This window comes from Bufo bufo, chromosome 2 (assembly GCF_905171765.1).
Source record: "Bufo bufo chromosome 2, aBufBuf1.1, whole genome shotgun sequence".
In the NCBI taxonomy this organism is placed as follows: domain Eukaryota; kingdom Metazoa; phylum Chordata; class Amphibia; order Anura; family Bufonidae; genus Bufo; species Bufo bufo.
The window spans coordinates 130,746,762-130,766,789 of NC_053390.1; the positions used below are offsets into that span (position 1 = coordinate 130,746,762).

Here is a 20,028-nt window from a genome sequence, read left to right on the forward strand (position 1 = left end):
TCCTGTAATTTTTTTTTGCCTCTTCTGAACTTAAGTTTTGTAAAATATGTACACTATTAAAAATTATTACTATAGTATATTAGCTTAAATACAATCTATGTGTATTTTACGAAATTTCGTAATATTGCTCTAACTTCGTCTTTTAGAATATTACGAATATTCTAAAAGACGAGGTTAGAGCAATATTAAGAACATTTGCAAAAGTCGAAATTGCGATGCGAGTAATATAACACGAAATAGTCGCATGAAGATTTAAACTTAGCACAGCTATATTCCATATTCTAGCCTAATATGGAATATAGCAGTGCTAACTTAGCAGGGCTATATTCCATATTAGGCTAGAATATGGAATATAGCAATATTACGAATAGAGCAATATTACGAAATTTCGTAAAATACACATATTAGCCTAGCCATAGTCATTAGCATAGGAACGTTGCCTTATACTATCAAGATAAATTTTCGCAATATGCTAAATAATATAATTGGAATAATTGCGAATATTCGATTTCGACGAATATAACACGAATATTCATGCGAATATTCGCGAAATATCGCGAAATCGAATATGGCACCTCCCGCTCATCACTACTGCAGACATGCTTAGCCAGTCCAGCACCTTTGCCCTCAGTTTCTTTAGCAAGGCAGGGGTCGACTTGAAGGTGTGTTTGGGGTCGTTATCATGTTGGAATACTGCCGTGCGGCCCAGTTTCCAAAGGGAACCTTGAATGCCAACATGTACTGTGACATACTGAAGCAGAGCATGACTCCCCCCAATCATGCTCTGCCTTAGTATGTCACAGTACATGTTGGCATTCAAGGTTCCCTCAATGAACTGTAGTCCCCCACAGCCGGCAGCATTCATGCAGCCCCAATCCATGACACTCCCACCACCATGCTTGACTGTAGGCAAGACACACTTGACGTTGTACTCCTCACTTGGTTGAGCCCCCCCAAACCGCCCATCCCCTTTAACCTCTGCAGAAATGCTGGCAGCACTATGTCTTTTTTTCTTTTTAATAAATATATATTTTTATTTTCCAAATCATGAAAATAATACATAAAACAGTAATAATCACGACGGTATGCCTAGCATGGCAATCATAAACATCCTTACAGAAAGAAAAATTCTATACAACATCCTAAGAACAGCCTCACGACAATATATAATAATAACTATATCCACCCCCTCCCCCCCCCATTGGCTGCTGTCCACTCCATTCATCAATGTGTAAGGTAATATTAATTATGTCTATGTAGATCTGCGTGCAATTCTCCGATTCCTTTCAATGTCCTCATAAACTCTAATTCTTTGGAGGTATGAACCCCACTCTCTTGTTGAGGGCGGGGAGACAGAGCCCCAATACTTTATCAATATAGCTTTGGCGACCATCAATCCCCGCATCCAAATCCGTCTGACCTGGACCGGGACTTCCCCTTCTAACCCACATTCTCCAAAGAGCATAACCCCCGGGTTATAATTCATTGAGCTCTCCCTTTGTAGGGCAACGAAAACCTCATCCCAATAACTTCTTATTTTGCTGCAGCTCCAAAGCAAGTGGACATAGTCCGCATTAATATATCCACATTTGGAGCAGCAGCAAACCCGATCTTTATTTTGGGGAAATTTTCCTTGGATTTTAGGGGTATAATAAAGTCTGTGGAGGATCTTAAATTGGATTAACCTGTGCGCACTGGAAACTGACGCCTCTCTCACATTCCTATAAATAGTAGACCACTGTAGTGGGGGGCAATTCAGCTCTTGCTCCCACTTAACTGTGCTTTTGAAAGGTGTTACAGTTGCCAGTGCGATTCTGAGTTTTGCATAAAGTCTGGATAGCTTCACTTTTTCATACTTCTGAGCGTCACAAAAATCAAAAAATATATTCTCTCGTGGAAAAAAGAGGCCTCTATTCCTAGAGGCTTCAAATATATGTTTCAGACGTGAATACATAAATAAATCTAATGGTGAACTATCAGTAAAACCAAATTCCAAAAGTGATTTAAACTGACCCATATAAAAAAGGTCAGACACCCTGTTGATGCCATTACGTACCCAATAACGAAAATCTGTAATTTTGAAGAACTCCTCCAGCTCCCTGTTCTCCCACAGAGGGGTGAAACCAAACGGACCGGAAGATTTAAGAATCTTCTTCAGTCTGTTCCAAACCCTCTGCAGTGAGCACGGGATCAACCAGGACCTCCTCATTCCCATAAACCCATTCTCCAAACATACAAAAATATTATCAACTGGTTTATCAAAAAGCTTTGTCAAATATAGTGAAAGTAAACTCTCCTTAGAACAGCAACAACGCTGAATCTGTGCACACAAATAATAACCTTGAAAAAAGGGTAATGACAGCCCACCATCTGCCTCCGACAACCATAGATATCTCTGCTTTATGCGAACCCTCTTCCTTCCCCAAATTAGATCATTGATCATAGCCTCTAACCTATGAAAGAAAATATCATCTATCCAAATGGGGGAGGCACACAACGGAAATAAAACTATCGGGAGGATAATCATTTTAATCAGAGCTATTCGATCCGTCTGTGCCAGTCTCAGCTTCCGCCAAGCGCAGATTTTATCCCTAACTTTATTCAGAACGGGGCCAGATTAAGATCATAAAACCTATTTATAGGGAGCCCAATCTTAACCCCCAAATAATCTAGAGTGTCATTGGGGACCAAAACACGAACTCGCCTCCCCTCGTCTACAGCTTTCCGGTTTAGCGGGAGGAGCGATGATTTTGACCAGTTAATTCTATAGCCTGATAGTTTACCATATTCTTCTATTACCTCTATGACATACGGGAGAATTTTCCACCCCTGGTCCAGGAACAGAATCACGTCATCGGCTTATAGACTTATTTTATCGCCCGCTCCCGCTACTCCAAAACCGTCTATACGACTATCTAAGCGAATCCGAGAAGCCAATGGTTCAATAAAGAGAGCGAAGAGGAGAGGAGAGAGGGGGCAACCCTGTCGCATCCCTCTTTGCATCGTAACGGGGGAAGATCTAATACCATTGACACTAATACATGCAACAGGATGTGCATATAGCATTTGAGTCATTTCCAAAAAGGGGTTCCCAATGCCAAAATGGGACATTGTAGCCCACAAAAAAGACCACGCCATCCTGTCAAACGCCTTTGCGGCGTCTAAAGACAGAATGGAGTGGTCTATACTACCCCCCACAGACAGATTCAAATAAACCCTATATAGACTCATCTGTATTTGCCGTCCCGGAATAAAGCCCCTCTGATTGGGGTGTATCAAACCCGCTATGACCCTTTTTAGACGATTAGACAGAATTTTGGCGAAAATCTTATAATCCGTATTCAGGAGTGATATGGGTCTATATGACCCCATATCACACGGATCCTTGTCCTTTTTCAAGACCAAAATAATCACTGCTTCCCCAAATGATGGAGGTAAAGCACAGCATCCGCGAGATTCATTCAGGACCAAAAGCAGGATCGGCAAGAGTGCGCTAGCATGGTACCTATATAGTTCAAACGGCAATCCATCTGATCCAGGGGCTGATTTATATTTTAGAGAGGAAAGAGTCGCCTGGAGTTCCTCTAACAGAATAGGGGAGTCCAAGCGCTCTCTATCTTGAGAACATAACTGGGGGAGCTCTAATTTTTGAAGATATTGATCCATAACGGTGCGACTAATCATGGACTCAGATTTATAGAGGGTAGAGTAATATCTCGCAAATTCCTCCCTTATCTCCTCTGCAGAATTCACTCCAGCACCCTGTAAGTTCCTAATTTCTCTTATACTGGTAGACTCCCTCTGATTGGCCACCAAACGAGCCAGAAACCTACCCGTTTTACCAGATTCGCAGAAACGATTCTGGCCCTGAAATAGGAGCTTATGCTGTGCTTTTTTATATAGGAGCGTCTTAAGCTGTAAATTGGCCTCTTTTAAATGTTTAATAGATTGCTCCGTATAGGAGTCAATTAATTTGGCGCGTAAACTCCTTATTAAGTCTGTCAATTGTTGTTCCCTATGCCGTACTTCCGTTCTGAACCTATTAATTTTACTAAAGTATAAGCCCCTTATATAAGCCTTCAAAGCGTCCCACACATAGTGAATATGTGCAGATCCTACATTAAGGTCCCAAAATTCCCGAATATCTTGGTCTATTCGGGATTGCTCCCCTATCACATCAAACCAATGCGGGTTCAGTTTAAAAGTTCTACCTATATTTGGAGCCTCCTTAAACACAACAAGAACTGGGGAGTGATCGGAGATTCCGTGGGGTTCATATCTCATTCTCAGGACTCGACCGCACAGATCACGACTTGCGAACGCCAGATCTATACGGGACATTGACCCGAATGACTGGCTAAAACATGGAAAGATTTTTTTATTGCCATATAGGTGGCGCCAGATATCGACCAGCGCCAGCTCCTGGCATACAGCAGTCAAGGGGGATCCCGCGCGGCCGCGCCCGGAGCACGACGAGAACCGGTCCAACTCAGGGTCAGGTACTGCATTAAAGTCACCTGCCACTAAAAGCGCACATTGATTTTTTGTGGATATATACTGAACTAACAGTGCGAACACCGTTGCATTAAATGGTGGGGGGATATAAATAAAAGCCAGTATGACCTCCTGCCCTTTCCAATACCCGTGGAGAAATACAAATCTACCCTCTTTATCAATCAAATTATCTAGGGGTTGATACTCCATCCCATGATGAATATATACGCTAATCCCTCTTGCATAAGAAGAGTAGCAAGCGTGGTACTCAAGAGAAGCCCATTTCCTTTTCAGTGTGTAAATCCTATCTGCTATAGCATGGGTCTCCAGTAGTACCACAATCGCCGGCAGGTGACGGACTACAAGGTCAAACACCACCGTCCTCTTTACCCTGTCTCCCAGCCCTCTCACATTCCAAAATAGAATGTTACACGGCATATCCTATGAAAGAAAAAAATAAAAATAATTTCCAAAACCCCCTTCCTTAACGGAGAAGCACGCATATCCACACAGCCAACGACGGCAGCCAATCCCTCCCTTGAACCCACCCTCAAAAATCCCCCCTATCTGGTTGACAGGGCATTTCACAATACCCATCAACCTCTTTCCTTCCACCAAACCTCCCCCCTGCCACCTCCCCTCATTAACCTCCCCCCTCACCCACCTTCCGCACCGTTCATAGACCCTTTAAATCCAACCATTGCGCCACTTCCGTCTTTGTGGAAAAAAACCGCACCGAATCATTATATACCACTCTCAGTTTAGCGGGATATAGCATTGAATAGTTAATCTTAGCTGCGATCAATCTTTTTTTCACTTCGAAGAAGGATCTTCTTTTATTTTGGGTTTCTCGCGAAAAATCAGGAAAGATTGATATCAGATTACCATTAAAATGTGTGTCTGCTACTTCTCTTTTGCGTCTAAGGACCCAGTCCCGATCCTTTGAGCAAACAAATTTTGCCAGGATAGCCCTAGGAGGGGCCCCTGGAGGCGGTTTTTAAAAGGGGATTCTATGGGCTCTTTCCACACAGAAGGTAGACACATCATAGTCTGGTCCCAGACTCTCTACCAGCCATTTCTGAATGAAATTCGACGCGTTATCCTGTTCTACCCCTTCTGGGAACCCTACTAGCCGCAGATTATATCTACGAGATCTGTCCTCCAGCTCTACCACTTTCCTTCTTAACCAAGAGCGGTCTTCATCTACCTCTTCTAGTCTATTCTTTAATTGACCATTCTCCGCGGTGACAGAGTTGACTGCAGATTCCAATTCCTTCACTTTTAGTCTCAACTTGGCCATTTCATCTCTTATTATGGTGACATCACCTTGAACTACTGCAAGGGAAGAAGTCAACTCTGCCACCGAGGTATTAGTAGCATTTACTACTCCCAGTATATCCTGGAGTTTTTTATTAATACTATCAAAACCTTCACTATGGGAAGAGCTGGCCTTTGATAAACCCCGTTCTAACTGATCCATATTTTCTAATCCAGACTCGGTCTGGGCGGCAGACCTATGTACCCCTCCTCTAGTTTTAGGTGGTGGTGACTTCAAAAATTTATCTAATCGGGCCTGTGGGCTCCCCCCTGATCCTCCTTTTGGGGAAGTCACTCCTTCTGATTTACGAAACTTTGGCGGCATTTTTTTTTTTTTTCTTCTTTTTTTTTTTTTTTTCTTCAGCTAAATAGGTGAGCTACAATTAAAGACACACTACAATACAAAAAGTTATAAACCCAACGTGTCCCCACAAAAAGCCGGTTGTTACTAGTATCAGCTACACCTAATCAGGAGAAGATAACTTACAAGTAAGCATAACCCCGAGGGAAAGCGGGTACAAAATGGATACGCACCCCTAATACACAAAATAATTGCACACTAAAAAAAAAAAAAAAATTACATCCCCCCCAAAAAAAGGGGCTATAAACAGTTGCAGGCAATTATATAGAAATCTTCCCCTAGAGCAGAGAGCGGTTCCAGGACGCTAACAGACAAAATATAGTTGTAAATCATTCTATAAGAATCATGTTCGTGACAGTGTGGCAGGGCCACTAAATAACTAGAAAACTTGTTAACATAATTAAATAACTTATTGCAATAAGGATTAGTGTGTTAGTCCAGTCCACTGAACACAACATCAAAATACCCAGTAACAACACCACTCTTGGTTTCTGAATAGCTTTCAGCCACCCCGCTACAATACCAAGGGCGCCCAAACAAGGCCCCCACTGACATGATTATTTTCAACAGGACAGTCCATCTAGACGGCCCATCAAAATGGAAAAAGCAAAAAGGGTCCTAGCCTCTATCAGTGCTTCATCTGTAAAGAAGAGGGGAAGGGGGGGAACCGTTCCTTATGTTCCCAGGGCCCAGCTCCAGTGACCACAGCAAGACATACAGCTGACAGTCCCACGGGGATCCAGTAAGGACCACGAAAATATCGTGGGTTGAAATATCCCCCATTCTCACAGCGCCCCCCGCCAACCACACCAGATCACAACCGCCTCCCAAAAGAGTGTTAGCTTGTTAGTCAAGGGCAAAAAAAACACCCCAAATTCACCCCCCCGGTCACCGGACCCAAGCTCTCCACTCCACCCACGGAGACCGCAGCTCAGCAATAACGCAGGCTCAGCAACTCCTGCACCCGCAACACCTCACAGGCAGCAAACCACATGCAGCGAGCCACAAGGGCGCCACCGATCCGAGGCGATGCTCACCATGAGGTGGGTCACATCCAGAGGGCAAACGGAGGGCAGAGCAAACACATTACAGCGGGCCAAGGCAGGTACCGTAAAGCAGGCAACAAGCGGCAGGACGAAGCTGCAGGTAGCGGACCACATCAAGTAGCTGGGGGGCGCTCAGAGCAGATAGCAGCGGGACCCAGCAGGCAGAGGGACGGAGCGGGAGACGGCAGGTCCCATCGGGTAGCAGGAGACCACTCAGAGCTGGTAACGGAGCGGCAGGCGGCAGGCAGAACGTAGTTCCATCGATCACATCCGGGCTCGATTAGACAGGGCCGGTCTAGGATCGGCGTTAGCGTCAGCGGTCACATCCAGGAGCGAGGTGGAGCGAGGTGGGGAGAGAGAGGAGAGGGCAGCCAGAGGAGGAGCGCGGAACCCCTACGTCATGCCGCAGTACTCGCCACCAAACAACAGCAGCACTATGTCTAATTTCAAAAGACAACCTCTGGATTTGACGCTGAGCACATGCACTCAACTTCTTTGTTCGACCATTGTGAGACCTGTTCTGAGTGGAACCTGTCTTGTTAAACCGCTGTATGATCTTGGCCACTGTGCTGCAGTTCAGTTTCAGGGTGTTAGCAATCTTCTTATAGCAGGGTTGCACAACCCGCGGGCCATATGCGGCCCCCAGAGCCAAGGTTTGCTGCCCCCGTCCTTCTGGACAGAAACACAGATGATCCTGCGATCAGCTGTGTTTCTGCCATGAGCGCCGCACGACCGAGAATTACAGCTCCTGCTCATGCACTGTAGCAGGAGCAGGACGAGTCCCCGGCTGTCAGTGACAGCACGAGAACCGAGGAGAAAGCAGAAGCAGTGTATCAGAGCTTCTGCCTTTTCCTCAGATAGGTGAGTGGCGCTCTGTGCAGTTTGGACCAGGCTTGGGGGCAGAGGAGTGCAGAGCTGAAGGGTAAAAAATCTCCTATTGTCTCCCAAAGGTCTTTCAGTGACCTTTTGGGGACAAATTATGTGGAAAAAATATATATTAATACATTGTTAAAAAAATATAAAATTATGAAAAAAATAAACATAAAAACACAAATGAAAGAAAAGAAGAAATAAAATGTGTCAAAAAAAAATACAGATAAAATAAAATAAAAATTAAAAGAAAAACTGCAAAATATAAGAGTATTCACTGCCCCCCCCCCCCCCCCAACAGGCTTTTTATGATCCCCCCTTGTGGGACATATTATGTGGCAAAAATATATAAAAACAATAATAGAAAATGATTTAAAAAATAATAAAAAACTAATAAAAAATTTAAATAAAAAGTGCAAAATAAGACGGTGTTCAATGTCCCCCAGCAGTCTTTTTATGACCTTTTGGGGGACATGTATGGCAAAATATATTAAAAAAATAACTAATAAACCAATTATAAAAAAAAATCTACAATAAAATATTAATAAAATAAAAAGGGAAAAGGGAAAAATTAACAAAGTGTCAGTGTGCCCCAAAAGTCTTTTTATGAGCTCTTGGGGGGATATATTTTGTAGTAGAAATATAATAAATATTAAGTTTAAAAAGAAAAAACACCCACACCAACCAAAACCGTCACCATTATCACCCCATTCACGTGAAACTATACATATTATAGGAAACAAAGAGAGGATTTGCACCAACAAGAAATGCTACTGACTAAACAGGGGAGTCATACATGCAGGTATTAAAAGCTGAGACTTCCGCCAATATGTTCCAGTAAGGAAGATATCAGAGCCCATCACTGCACCACGTCACGGTCACTCAGCATGGCAGAGGGTCCTAGCCGCTGCTCTAACTATGGTGTGAACACGGTCTGGGGGTGTTGTAATTCAGCACACAGCCAAGCCTCCACACAAAGGCCCAGCATGAATACTGTGGCAGTGCAATGTGAATGAGGCCAGGCCGTGAGCCACACCTATACCAGACCATGTGATGGAGGTTACCAGGTGCAACAGAGTGTCCAAACACACCCAAATCTAACAAGACAAAAACACAGAAATGAAGTGGCAATTCTGGAGGAGCTGCTCAGCCCCTGACACTGTGGCGTGTCTATTTAATGGAGGAGCAGCCCCACCGCATGTGGACCGCAATAATCGATATACATATTATATAACAAAACGACTGACACAAAATAGGGAACTAATTATAATAATTTATTTTTGTGTCAGTTTGCATATTTAAAGTGTAAGGAGCTATAGTTTAAAAAAAAACACTTTTTAACAATGTTTTGTACAGTTTCCCCAAATAAAATTAAAAAATAAATTATAAGGCCCTATGTGTAAAGGAAAAAATTGTTGCAAAAATTATTTTGGTAGTCCCAACACATAAAACATAAAAAAGTTACAACCGTTTGAACCACCACATGCGCTAAATCACAAAAAAAGTGTCAGTACAGGCGTAGTTATTAAACGGTTAACCGAAGAGCGCTTTCCCCACTAGTAAGGGAAAGTGCTTACTGGCATCTGTAACTGGGGGGCCGGAGGTGGTAATAACCAATAAACGCCATCCTCTGCAGAGAAGGAAAATGCTGATTTATGAATAGGAGGCAGAATGGAAGGAAATGTCACCACTTTTCCGGGTTTTTCCTGTAAAAAAGATTTTTTAACAAGTTTCTGCAGCATGGCTTCTGAAACAATAGATTCATACTTACCTGCTCCATGCCACCCTGGTCCTTTGCGCTACCCCCTCTGCCTCCATCTTCCGATTCCTGCACTGTTTACACTTGGCTGTGCATGGGCATAGTCATATATACCGCTCCAGTCAATGACTGGCTTCAGTGGTGACGTGCTGCTTGTTGACCACATTACTGCTGAAGCCAGTCATTGGCTTGAGAGGTGCACGTGACCATGCACTGCCAGGTGAAAACTGCGCAGGGACCAGAAGATGGAGGCATTGGGGGCTGTGCAGAGGACCGAAGCAGGCGGGGGGCAGCTTTCAGAGGCCATGCTGCAGGAATGTGTTAAAAATTCTTTTTTACTGGGAAATCCTTTTAAGTCCCCAATACATTGTGAGATATTCAGGTCAATTACTTGGAACAAGTGTTCATATGAACGCTTATTCATGATAACTGGCCTGTATAATCGTGCCGCACATCTCTCTTTGTAATCAGGGATGTTCTACCGATCATCAATATAACTAAATGAAGGAGAAATGACTGTGAAAGTGATCATTCCTCCCCAGTCACTTTACATTGGCCTGTGTAATAGGCCGATGCAAATGAGCGCCGATCAACTTTTTAGAGTTGATTTGACAATGCAGCCCCCAGACCAAAAAAGGTTGTGCGTCCCTGTCTTATAGCCTAGGCCATCTTTATGTAGAGCAACAATTCTTTTTTTTTAGATTCTCAGGTTCTTTGCCATGAGGTGCCATGTTGAATTTCCAGTGACCAGTATGAGAGAGAGATAACACCAAATTTAACACAACTGCTCCCTATTCACACCTGAGACCTTGTAACACTAATGAGTCACATGACATCGGGGAGGAAAAATGGCTAATTGGGCACAATTTGGCCATTTTCACTTGGGGTGCACTCACTTTTGTTGCCAGTAGTTTAGACATTAATGGCTGTGTGAGTTATTTTGAGGGCACACCAAATTTACACTGTTATACAAGCTGCACACTGACTACTTTACATTGTATCAAAGTGTCATATCTTCAGTGTTGTCCCATGAAAAATATAATAAAATATTTTCAAAAATGTGAGGGGTGGACTCACTTTTGTGAGATACTGTATGTGTGTGTATATATATATATATTAGAATATATTGTCCTCACAGTTCAGTATTGCGCTGCGCTGTGAAGATGGATAATACTTACACCATAACAATAACACTTCACACCCAGTTTTTTCATACAAATTCACTTAATAAAGTATATTAGAGAAGACTTTCCTTGTCACTTCCTCTACAAATTGCAAAAAAATAAAATTAAATGACCGTTACACTTTAATACCAGAAAGACCCACAATAAAAACTTTTGCAAAATAAAAACTGCCACTGCTGAAACTTTTGAATACATTATCACTAAACCACATGTGAAAAGAAAGAGGGGCTTCTGCTTTAGTTGATACATTCAAATGTCTGCCACATAATACTAAATACGGCCGAAGGAGACCTTTGTGGCCGGACACAGCCTCTCCCTGCAGTTACAGCGGTCAGCGGGGTTTTTGGGATATATGAACATACGACAGATTGGTTGCAGAAATTACTATGATTGAAAATCAGTTCCAGTCATTCAGTGGTAAGCCCAAACAACCCCTCTAAAGAATGAGATAATATGTTAACACATACTGTAGTGGGCTAATGGCGTTACCAATGCATTTACATATACAACATATGTATTTTCTTTTTCATGTACTTTTGGATAGCTAGAGCTGTATGTAGTTATACACAGACACTTCCCCTTGTACTCTCTTCCCTCCGTGTCCTCTTTGTCTGTCAGTCATATATGAGTGCATTAGTCATTTCTGTATATGTTGGTTATATTACCTGTACTCTACTTGAATTAGTACATAAGAAGTTGGAATCCCCATATGATATCCCACAGTGCACTGTGAGAGCTAGCAGTGGAAGATATGATCCCACCACCAATATAAAGGAAAAAAAACACAATGCAACAGCACTCTGCAAACACAAAAAACGTACAATAATGCCGTAGTTATAGAAAATATTCTGGTGCTAATGCTACGCTTATTTTCTATATTCAAGATTCTTGGCAAATACATTTTGTACAAAATTATTTGGGCCGTCTGCCAAATGTCAATGCGATCTCTATAAGATGGGAACCTAACACTAAATACTACCTGTTATGTGCCATAAAGGCCACCTAAAATTCAGGGAGTGCAGGTTCCACATGCATGCTGGGTCCACTACCAATATGTCAGACTAAACTAACCAACCAGGGAGTCCATTTAAAAAACTGGTTCCTCGGTCCTTGACCACATCAACAAATGATCGGCTGATTCATGCCACACACTTTCAGTTTCGGTCATCAAAGGCAAAAAGAATTAGTGTGGTTGGCCACGTTTTCAGCAGACTAGGACTGCTCTGGGCCATCGGAAACAATCACTTGTGCTGTTTTTTTTAAACGATTGCCAGTCGAAATTGATCATTTCGGCCAACTTTAGTCTCGTTTGTATGGCCAACTTCACCCTATTTGGTTTTCCATGAATATCAGTGGTTGGTACAACCCAGGTTTCATTTTCAAGAAAAAGCTTTATTGGTAATTTAAGATAATGTGAATATGAAAAGATGGATGAAAATATCTATTACTAAATGTATTGACAGATGGATGAATCTTCTTTCTCAATGACATTCTTCGGGGAAGGTTACAGTCAGGGCCAAGACCCTCAGCAGGGAAAACCTAATGTGAAAATCTGCACACAGGTTTCAGGACCAGGTAAGGTTTTCAGTTTTTTCTTTGTTAAACTGAAGTTCTACTTTGGAGCCACCTTAACCATTATTATCTCTAGTGTAATGTTTTCTTGGCTTCTGCTCAAAAGTGGCTTCAAACATTTATCACTAAGGCTAGCGCTAAACAGGGGCAGCACGGTGGCTCATTGGTTAGCACCGGTGCCTTGCAGCACTGGGATCCTGAGTTTGAATCCGATCAAGAACAACATCTGCATGGAGTTTGTATGTCCTCACCGTGTTTAGGTGGGTTTCCTCCAGGTACTTGGGTTTCCTCCCACACTCAAAAGACAGCCAGTAGTCTGTTTCCGGCATTAGTGCCGAGATTCGGCTGGACAAATACTACTGCAAGCATCGTTATTTGTCCAGCCGGATGCAGGTGGGATCCCCGCTGGGTTCCATTATAGTCAATGGGCTCTGGCAGGGAAAGGTAGTGTGAAACTGGCGGGAAAATAATGTACAGTAAGCATTCAGCAGATATGTGTTCTCTCTTGTTAAACTGAATATAATATTAATAGTATTTGTTCCACAATATGCTTTACAGAGGTTGCGTATGTGACTACTCCAATAGCCATGGTTCAAGCTGGACTGACCCTTTTAAAGGAGCCAGAATCTCTTCCAAAAAGGTATGTGCAATCCTGCAGCAGTTGAATACAGATGTGTAGTTTATTTCATACTAGCATATAGGGGAGATTTATCAACACCGACAGGTGGTACGCCCCTGCTGTACTCCGCTGGCAGATGTGCTTAACTCCTGGCAAGGGGCAGGCCTCGTCACAAACTAGGCAATTCCTTGTGAAGTCCAGAAATCCAGATTTCAGTCTTCATTTACGGCAGAAAACTGGCATAAAAGAAGATAATTGTTCTTAACCTTCTCGGAAAGTGGTGAAGGCTGCATAGAAACCCACTTTCGACTAAATTTAGTCACAGTAGTGTATACAAAGTTACACCCATTATTTCTACTTTTTTTCCCCCCAAATCTACTGTATACTGCTGCAGTTCATCTATAGTACATACACTACACTTCTCTATATATGATATTGTCTGTAAAGTGCTGCGGAATATAAGTGAGCAAAATAATAAAATATATGATGTGCTGTACAATCTCTTGACCAGTATTTCTGATGCAGTTAGTCACTGTAATTACAACAGTTATCACTGACACGCAAAAAAGAACGAAACACTAAACTAATGCATGTTTTCACTAATAGAAGTACTAGCATTGGCCAACAATACATGTTACCAGCACTACATATGTACCTGTATGTCCTTTGTGACATTTGCAGATCTGCAGAACACAAACTTTTATTTTTAATGAAAACGGATACCCAAAAATTAGAACGACGGCTCCACCATATTTGATAATAGGAAAAATCTTTATTGAATGAACATTTATCATACGGTATGTAAAACATTTATCACATGTAAAAACAGCAGTAAACAGGCATATTTCGGTGAGGAAAGAACCCTGAAGGGGACTGGGGGATCGACACACACGGGCATAATAGAGCGCAAGGAACGCCACATAAGGACCAAGAACAAGAAACCCCGGACATACAAATCCGATAGGAATATAAGTAGGTAAATGTGGAAATCAAGGAATATGGTAAAATACCCAAAACGAGCGCGCCGATCCCTCAGTCTCCTCCTCCCAACGTCGTCTCGCCAGTGAACTGGCTTCTTCCGGGGAAGAAGCCAGTTCACTGGCGAAACGTTTTTACATGTGATAATATCTAAATGTTCATTCAATACAGATTTTTTTATTATCAAATATGGTGGAGACGTAGTTCTAATTTCTGGGTATCAGTTTTGTATAGTGGAGGCTCTTCAGTTGAATTTCTCCATGACCCGGTGCTTATAATTGGTGGGTGTTAATGAAAACAGATGTCAAAGCGCTCCCCTCCAGGCTTCCCCCCCTCTCACTGACGTCACAGGGGGGCTTCTACAACTCTCACGCAGGCACACTCGGCAGCGCTTCTGGGGTCTGTGAAACACTATAAGCATCGAAGGGGTGAGGTTATTGATGGTAAGTATGTGTCACCGAGGCTGCTGCTCTCAGTGATGTAAATCCCGGAGGTAAATAGCAACCAGTGATGTTAGATTGCTGAGTTTGTGGTAGCTGGAATTTGGGTCCGGGATTTAGGAGTGACCGAAGAGTTTGGGTGGGAAGGTCACTCTGATACTCCATCTCGGGTGTTACCACCTCACCCAGCTGGAAGCTAATTTAACCACCTGCCATCTGGGCCATTTGCCCCCTTCCTGACCAGGCCAAATTTAGCAAAACTGACATATCTCACTTTGTGGTAATAACTTTGGAACGCCTTAATTTATCCAAGTCATTCAGAGACTGTTTTCTCGTGACACATTGTACTTCATGATAGTCATAAATTTGAGTCAAAATATTTCACCTGTATTTATGAAAAAATCCCAAATTTACCCAAAAATTTGAAAAATTCGCAATTTTCTAAATTTCAATTTCTCTGCTTTTAAAACAGAAAGTGATACCTCATAAAATATTTATTATTTAACATTCCCCATATGTGTACTTTATGTTGGCATCATTTTGGAAATGTCATTTTTTTAGGACGTTAGAAGGCTTAGAAGTTTAGAAGCAATTCTTCAAATTTTTAAGAAAATTGCCAAAACCCACTTTTTAAGGACCAGTTCAGGTCTGAAGTCACTTTGTGGGGCCTACATAGTGGATACCCCCATAAATGACCCCATTGTAGAAACTACACCCCTCAAGGTATTCAAAACCGATTTTACAAACTTTGTTAACACTTTAGGCGTTCCACAAGAATTAAAGGAAAATGGAGATCAAATTTTTAAATTTCACTTTTTTGGCAGATTTTCCATTTTAATAAATTTTTTTCTTTAACACATCGATGGTTAACAGCCGAACAAAACTCAATATTTATTACCCAGATTCTGCAGTTTACAGAAACACCCCACATGTGGTCATAAACTGCTGTATGGGCACACGGCAGGGCGCAGAAGAAAAGGAACTCCACATGGTTTTTAGATGCCATGTCCCATTTGAAGCCCCCTGATGCACCCTTACAGTAGAAACTCCCAAGAAGTGACCCCATTTTGGAAACTAGGGGATAAGGTGCCAGTTTTATTAGTACTATTTTTGGGTACATATGATTTTTTGATCATTCATTATAACACTTTATGGGGCAAGGTGACCAAAAAATTGGTTGTTTTAGCACAGTTTCTATTTATTTATTTTTACAGCGTTCACCTGAGGGGTTCAGTCAAGTGACATTTTTATAGAGCAGATTGTTACGGACGTGGCGATACCTAATATGTATACTTTTTCTCATTTATTAAAGTTTTACACAATAATAGCATTTTTGAAACAAAAAAATTATGTTTTAATGTGTCCATGTTCTGAGAGCTATAGTTTTTTTATTTTTTGAGAGATTTTCTTATGTAGGGGCTCATTTTTTGCGGGAGGAGGTGACGGTTTTATTGGTACTATTTTGTGGGACATACGCGTTTTTGATCACTTGGTGTTGCACCTTGTGTGATGCAAGGTGACAAAAATTGCTTGTTTTGACCCATTTTTTTTTTTATTTTTTTTTTTACGGTGTTCACCCGAGGGGTTAGGTCATGTGATATTTTTATAGAGCTGGTTTTTACGGACGCAGCAATACCTAATATGTATACTTTTTTTTATTTTTTCTAATCTTAACTTTTTTTTTTCATTCCTTACTTGGGGACTTTTTTTTTTTACATGTGAAACTTTTTTTTATTTTTTTATTTTCAACCTTTTATTTTTATTTTTTTTATTTTACACTTTTCGTCCCCCATAAGGTCATACAAGACCTCTGGGGGACATTTACTTCACTTCATAGCGCTTCCTTCTCTGCATGCACAGCGCTCGGTGAGCGCTGTGTCTGCAGCGATCCGGAAGGCAGGGACACCTGGGAACTGTCCCTGCCTTGTCTTAGGGTTGCCCTGCTGTCACTGACAGCGGGCAACCCGATCAGCAGCTGCACGATTAGCGTGCAGCTGCTATTTCTGAAAGGACGTTTTAAAACGTGCTTTCAGAAATAGACGTCCACCCATAGGACGTTTATATCCTATGGGCGGACGTAAAGCGGTTAAAAGACACACTGTCAGTATGTGTGTGGTGTTGGTCTGCAGAGGACTTGGGAGTATTCCTCTCCACAGTGTTCCGGAGAAGGGAAAAGACAAGACTCTGCACAAAGGTGACTCCTGTATTTCTGCCTGTTTAAAAATTGAACTGTTATGACACATGAGGGCTGAAGATAAGTGCTTTATGTGACTGTTGTGTTTTTTTCCAATCAAACCCTTATGTTGCATCCAATCCTGCCGACTGCCTACCATTTGTACAGCTAACCTTCACACCGCGTATAATGGAAAGCAATAACGGCATTCATGACAGTGATGTGAACCCGCCCTCAGATGTATTTTACAGAATGCCTTTGTTTTTAATGCAGTTGGAAATAAGAGTCTGAACTACCAACGATTTACAAATATTTAAATCCCTCATAACACCCTCCTGTGTCACCTAGACCAGTGGTCCCCAACATTTTTTGCACCAAGGACCAGTTTCATGCAAGACAATTTTCCCAGGGATCGGGTGGGGCGGGGCTTAGAAGGTGGGTGGGGCTTAGGTGGTGCTAGTCGGCACTGACTGATTCACGCGCATAACAAAACACAAGGTGCATATTAAAATATATAACACTATATAAACTGACTGGTCTCTGCTGCACTGTACCGTATTTTTCGCCCTATATACAGTAAGATGCACCTAGGTTTTAGAGTAGAACAATAAGAAAACAAATATTTTTCATTACACCTCAGGTCAGACCAGCAATCAGACCCCCAATGTTAATCAGACCTCAGATCAGACCCCCAATGACTCAGATCAACCTCCCAACCTTTAGCCATCTATCAGCCCCCCCATGTCAGCCATCAGTCAGCCATCAGCCCCCCATGTCTGACATAAGGGCTGATGGCTGACCTGGGGCCATAAGCCCCCCATGTCAGCCATAAGCCCCCCATGTCAGCCCCCAGGTCAGCCATCAGCCCTTATGTCAGCCCCCAGTGCAAGTAAAATAAAAAAAATAACACTTACCTCTCCTGCTCCTGGTCACCAACGCTATCCTCTTCATTCTGCTGTCGGCTGTGTATCGCAGTGCACAGTGTGAGGTCACAGATCGACCTCACGCTGTGCGCAGCCCTTCATAGCCGAGGACCAGGAAGCGGTGAGTACAGATCCTTCACCGCTTCCTGGTCCTCCTGTACTAATGAAGCGCTTCCATAATGGAAGCGCTTCGTTAGTACCGCGTTAAAGACGGTTGAGGACCGCAGACCTAGACTTTGCATAAGATAATTAAAAATCTCGAACAAGCTTCCACAGTTAGCTAAAATAAAATATTATGTTTCAGGTGCCTCTTTCTCCAGTGTTGTTTCTCTGCACTGCGTGGTCCTACTTATGCTTTTTTACAAACTGCAGCGGTGACATACCAGTATATGGCATGTGACCGCTGCAGCCAATCGCTGTCCTCAGCAGTCTAATGCTTACTACTCAGTTGCTGAATGGGTAATGCAAAAATGTAATTTTTGTGTTTGCAGAATCCTCTTCTTTTAGGATGTCTGTACATGGTGCTGTCTGGTTATAAAAGGTAATCCACATGTGGATCCTTTGGCCAGATAGCACCATGTACAGGCACCCTAACTTTGCCTAATCTATTGATAATTATTATTGCACATGGCTGGGGCCTGTATATTGTGGACCTGCTGTAATACAGGAACGGGGCATGCGTTCTCGTGTACATGAGCCCTTCTAGAGTGTCTGTAGACCATTGCTGCTTAGTTTTTGGTCTTTTTTCATCTCTCTAAACATTTTTGTCTTCCAGAGGAGGAGTGTACACACCAGGAGCAGCATTCTCCAAAACCAAGTTGATTGACCGCCTCAACAAAGCTGGCATTCATTTTACTGTGCTTAGTAAGATAGATACTTGAGTAATACATTGCACTATAGCTATCCACATGACTAATTGATATAGTACAGCACTTAGGAACCAAATAATACATTTGTTTCTTTATTCCTCCTTTGGAAATGATTTACAGTATGTTATTAAAAAATGCACTATACAATGAGAAATGTTACCATGTCTTGTATTGGAAAAGGGTTTTGATATCACAGCGTTCACTGTGAGCTAAAAATGACATGAGGTCCTCATTCTGCAGTTCAATACGATTACGGTGATACCAAACTTGTATAGTTTTTATTTTGTTTTATTACTTGAAAAAAAATTCAAACCTTTGAAAAAAAACAAAAAACTAAATTTTCTTTGCCATTTTCTGACAGCCATAGCAAAAAGCTTTTTTTTTTGTGGCACTAACTGTAATTTTTATTGGTACCATTTTGTGGTATGTACGATTTTATTGGTCACTGTTATTAAAAAAAAAATTTTTTTGAGGGGGGGAGGGGCAAGGTGACTAAACAAATGGTGAATTGAGATTTTTTTTCACTTAGTGTTCACTGCGCAGGAAAGTTTTTAAATATTTTAATAGCTCAGGCATTTTCAGACACCGCAAAACCTAATGTTTTAATTTTATTGTTTATATATTGTGACACAGTTAGAGGTTTGGTCTGGGAAAGCAGGTATTTTCCTCCCAGCATGTGCTGCTGGGCTGATTTACAGCCAGGTGAGGTCAAATACCAGACCGGATTTTAAGTGCCGGTCTGGGTTTTAGCAGCACCTGGCTGTCTTTAACCCCTTAGGGACATAGCCTTATTTCACCTTAAGGACCAGGCCATTTTTTGCAAATCTGACCAGTGTCACTTTAAGTGCTGATAACTTTAAAACGCTTTAACTTATCCAGGCCGTTCTGCGAATGTTTTTTCGTCACATATTGTACTTCATGACACTGGTAAAATGAAGTCAAAAAAATTATTTTTTTTGCATAAAAAAATACCTAATTTACCAAAAATTTTGGAAATTTCAAAGTTTTAGTTTCTCTACTTCTGTAATACATAGCAATACCCCCAAAAATTGTGATGACTTTACATTCCCCATATGTCTACTTCATGTTTGAATTATTTTGGGAATGATATTTTATTTTTTGGGGGATGTTACAAGGCTTAGAAGTTTAGAAGCAAATCTTGAAATTTTTCAGAAATTTACAAAAACCCAATTTTTAGGGACCACTACAGGTCTACAAACTAAGAAGACAGGTTGGCATCAGCAGGAGCTGCTCAAACCCACATGCAGTTGTGCATATATATAGGGGAGCAAATCCTGCACTTGTGGCCCCTTGCTAATGGCAATCCCCAGCAAAATGCATACAATGGAGGATGCCCGCGGCGAACCACAAGTACCACAATAGACATCCTACACAAGGTAACAAGTGCGGATGTGATAATTAA

General features: G+C 41.9%; 1 protein-coding gene across 1 annotated transcript in view; it reads left to right on the forward strand.

The window, feature by feature from the left end:
• LOC120992503 (saccharopine dehydrogenase-like oxidoreductase) overlaps positions 1–18,728 on the forward strand; it is a 117,934-nt gene extending 99,206 nt beyond the window's left edge. The window contains exons 10-12 of the mRNA XM_040421518.1: positions 12,495–12,606; positions 13,162–13,243; positions 18,512–18,728. Of these exons, the coding sequence (XP_040277452.1) occupies positions 12,495–12,606; positions 13,162–13,243; positions 18,512–18,617 (300 nt within the window). The 3' untranslated portion in view covers positions 18,618–18,728. The remainder of the gene's footprint in view (positions 1–12,494; positions 12,607–13,161; positions 13,244–18,511) is intronic.
• The last annotated feature ends 1,300 nt before the right edge of the window (positions 18,729–20,028 follow it).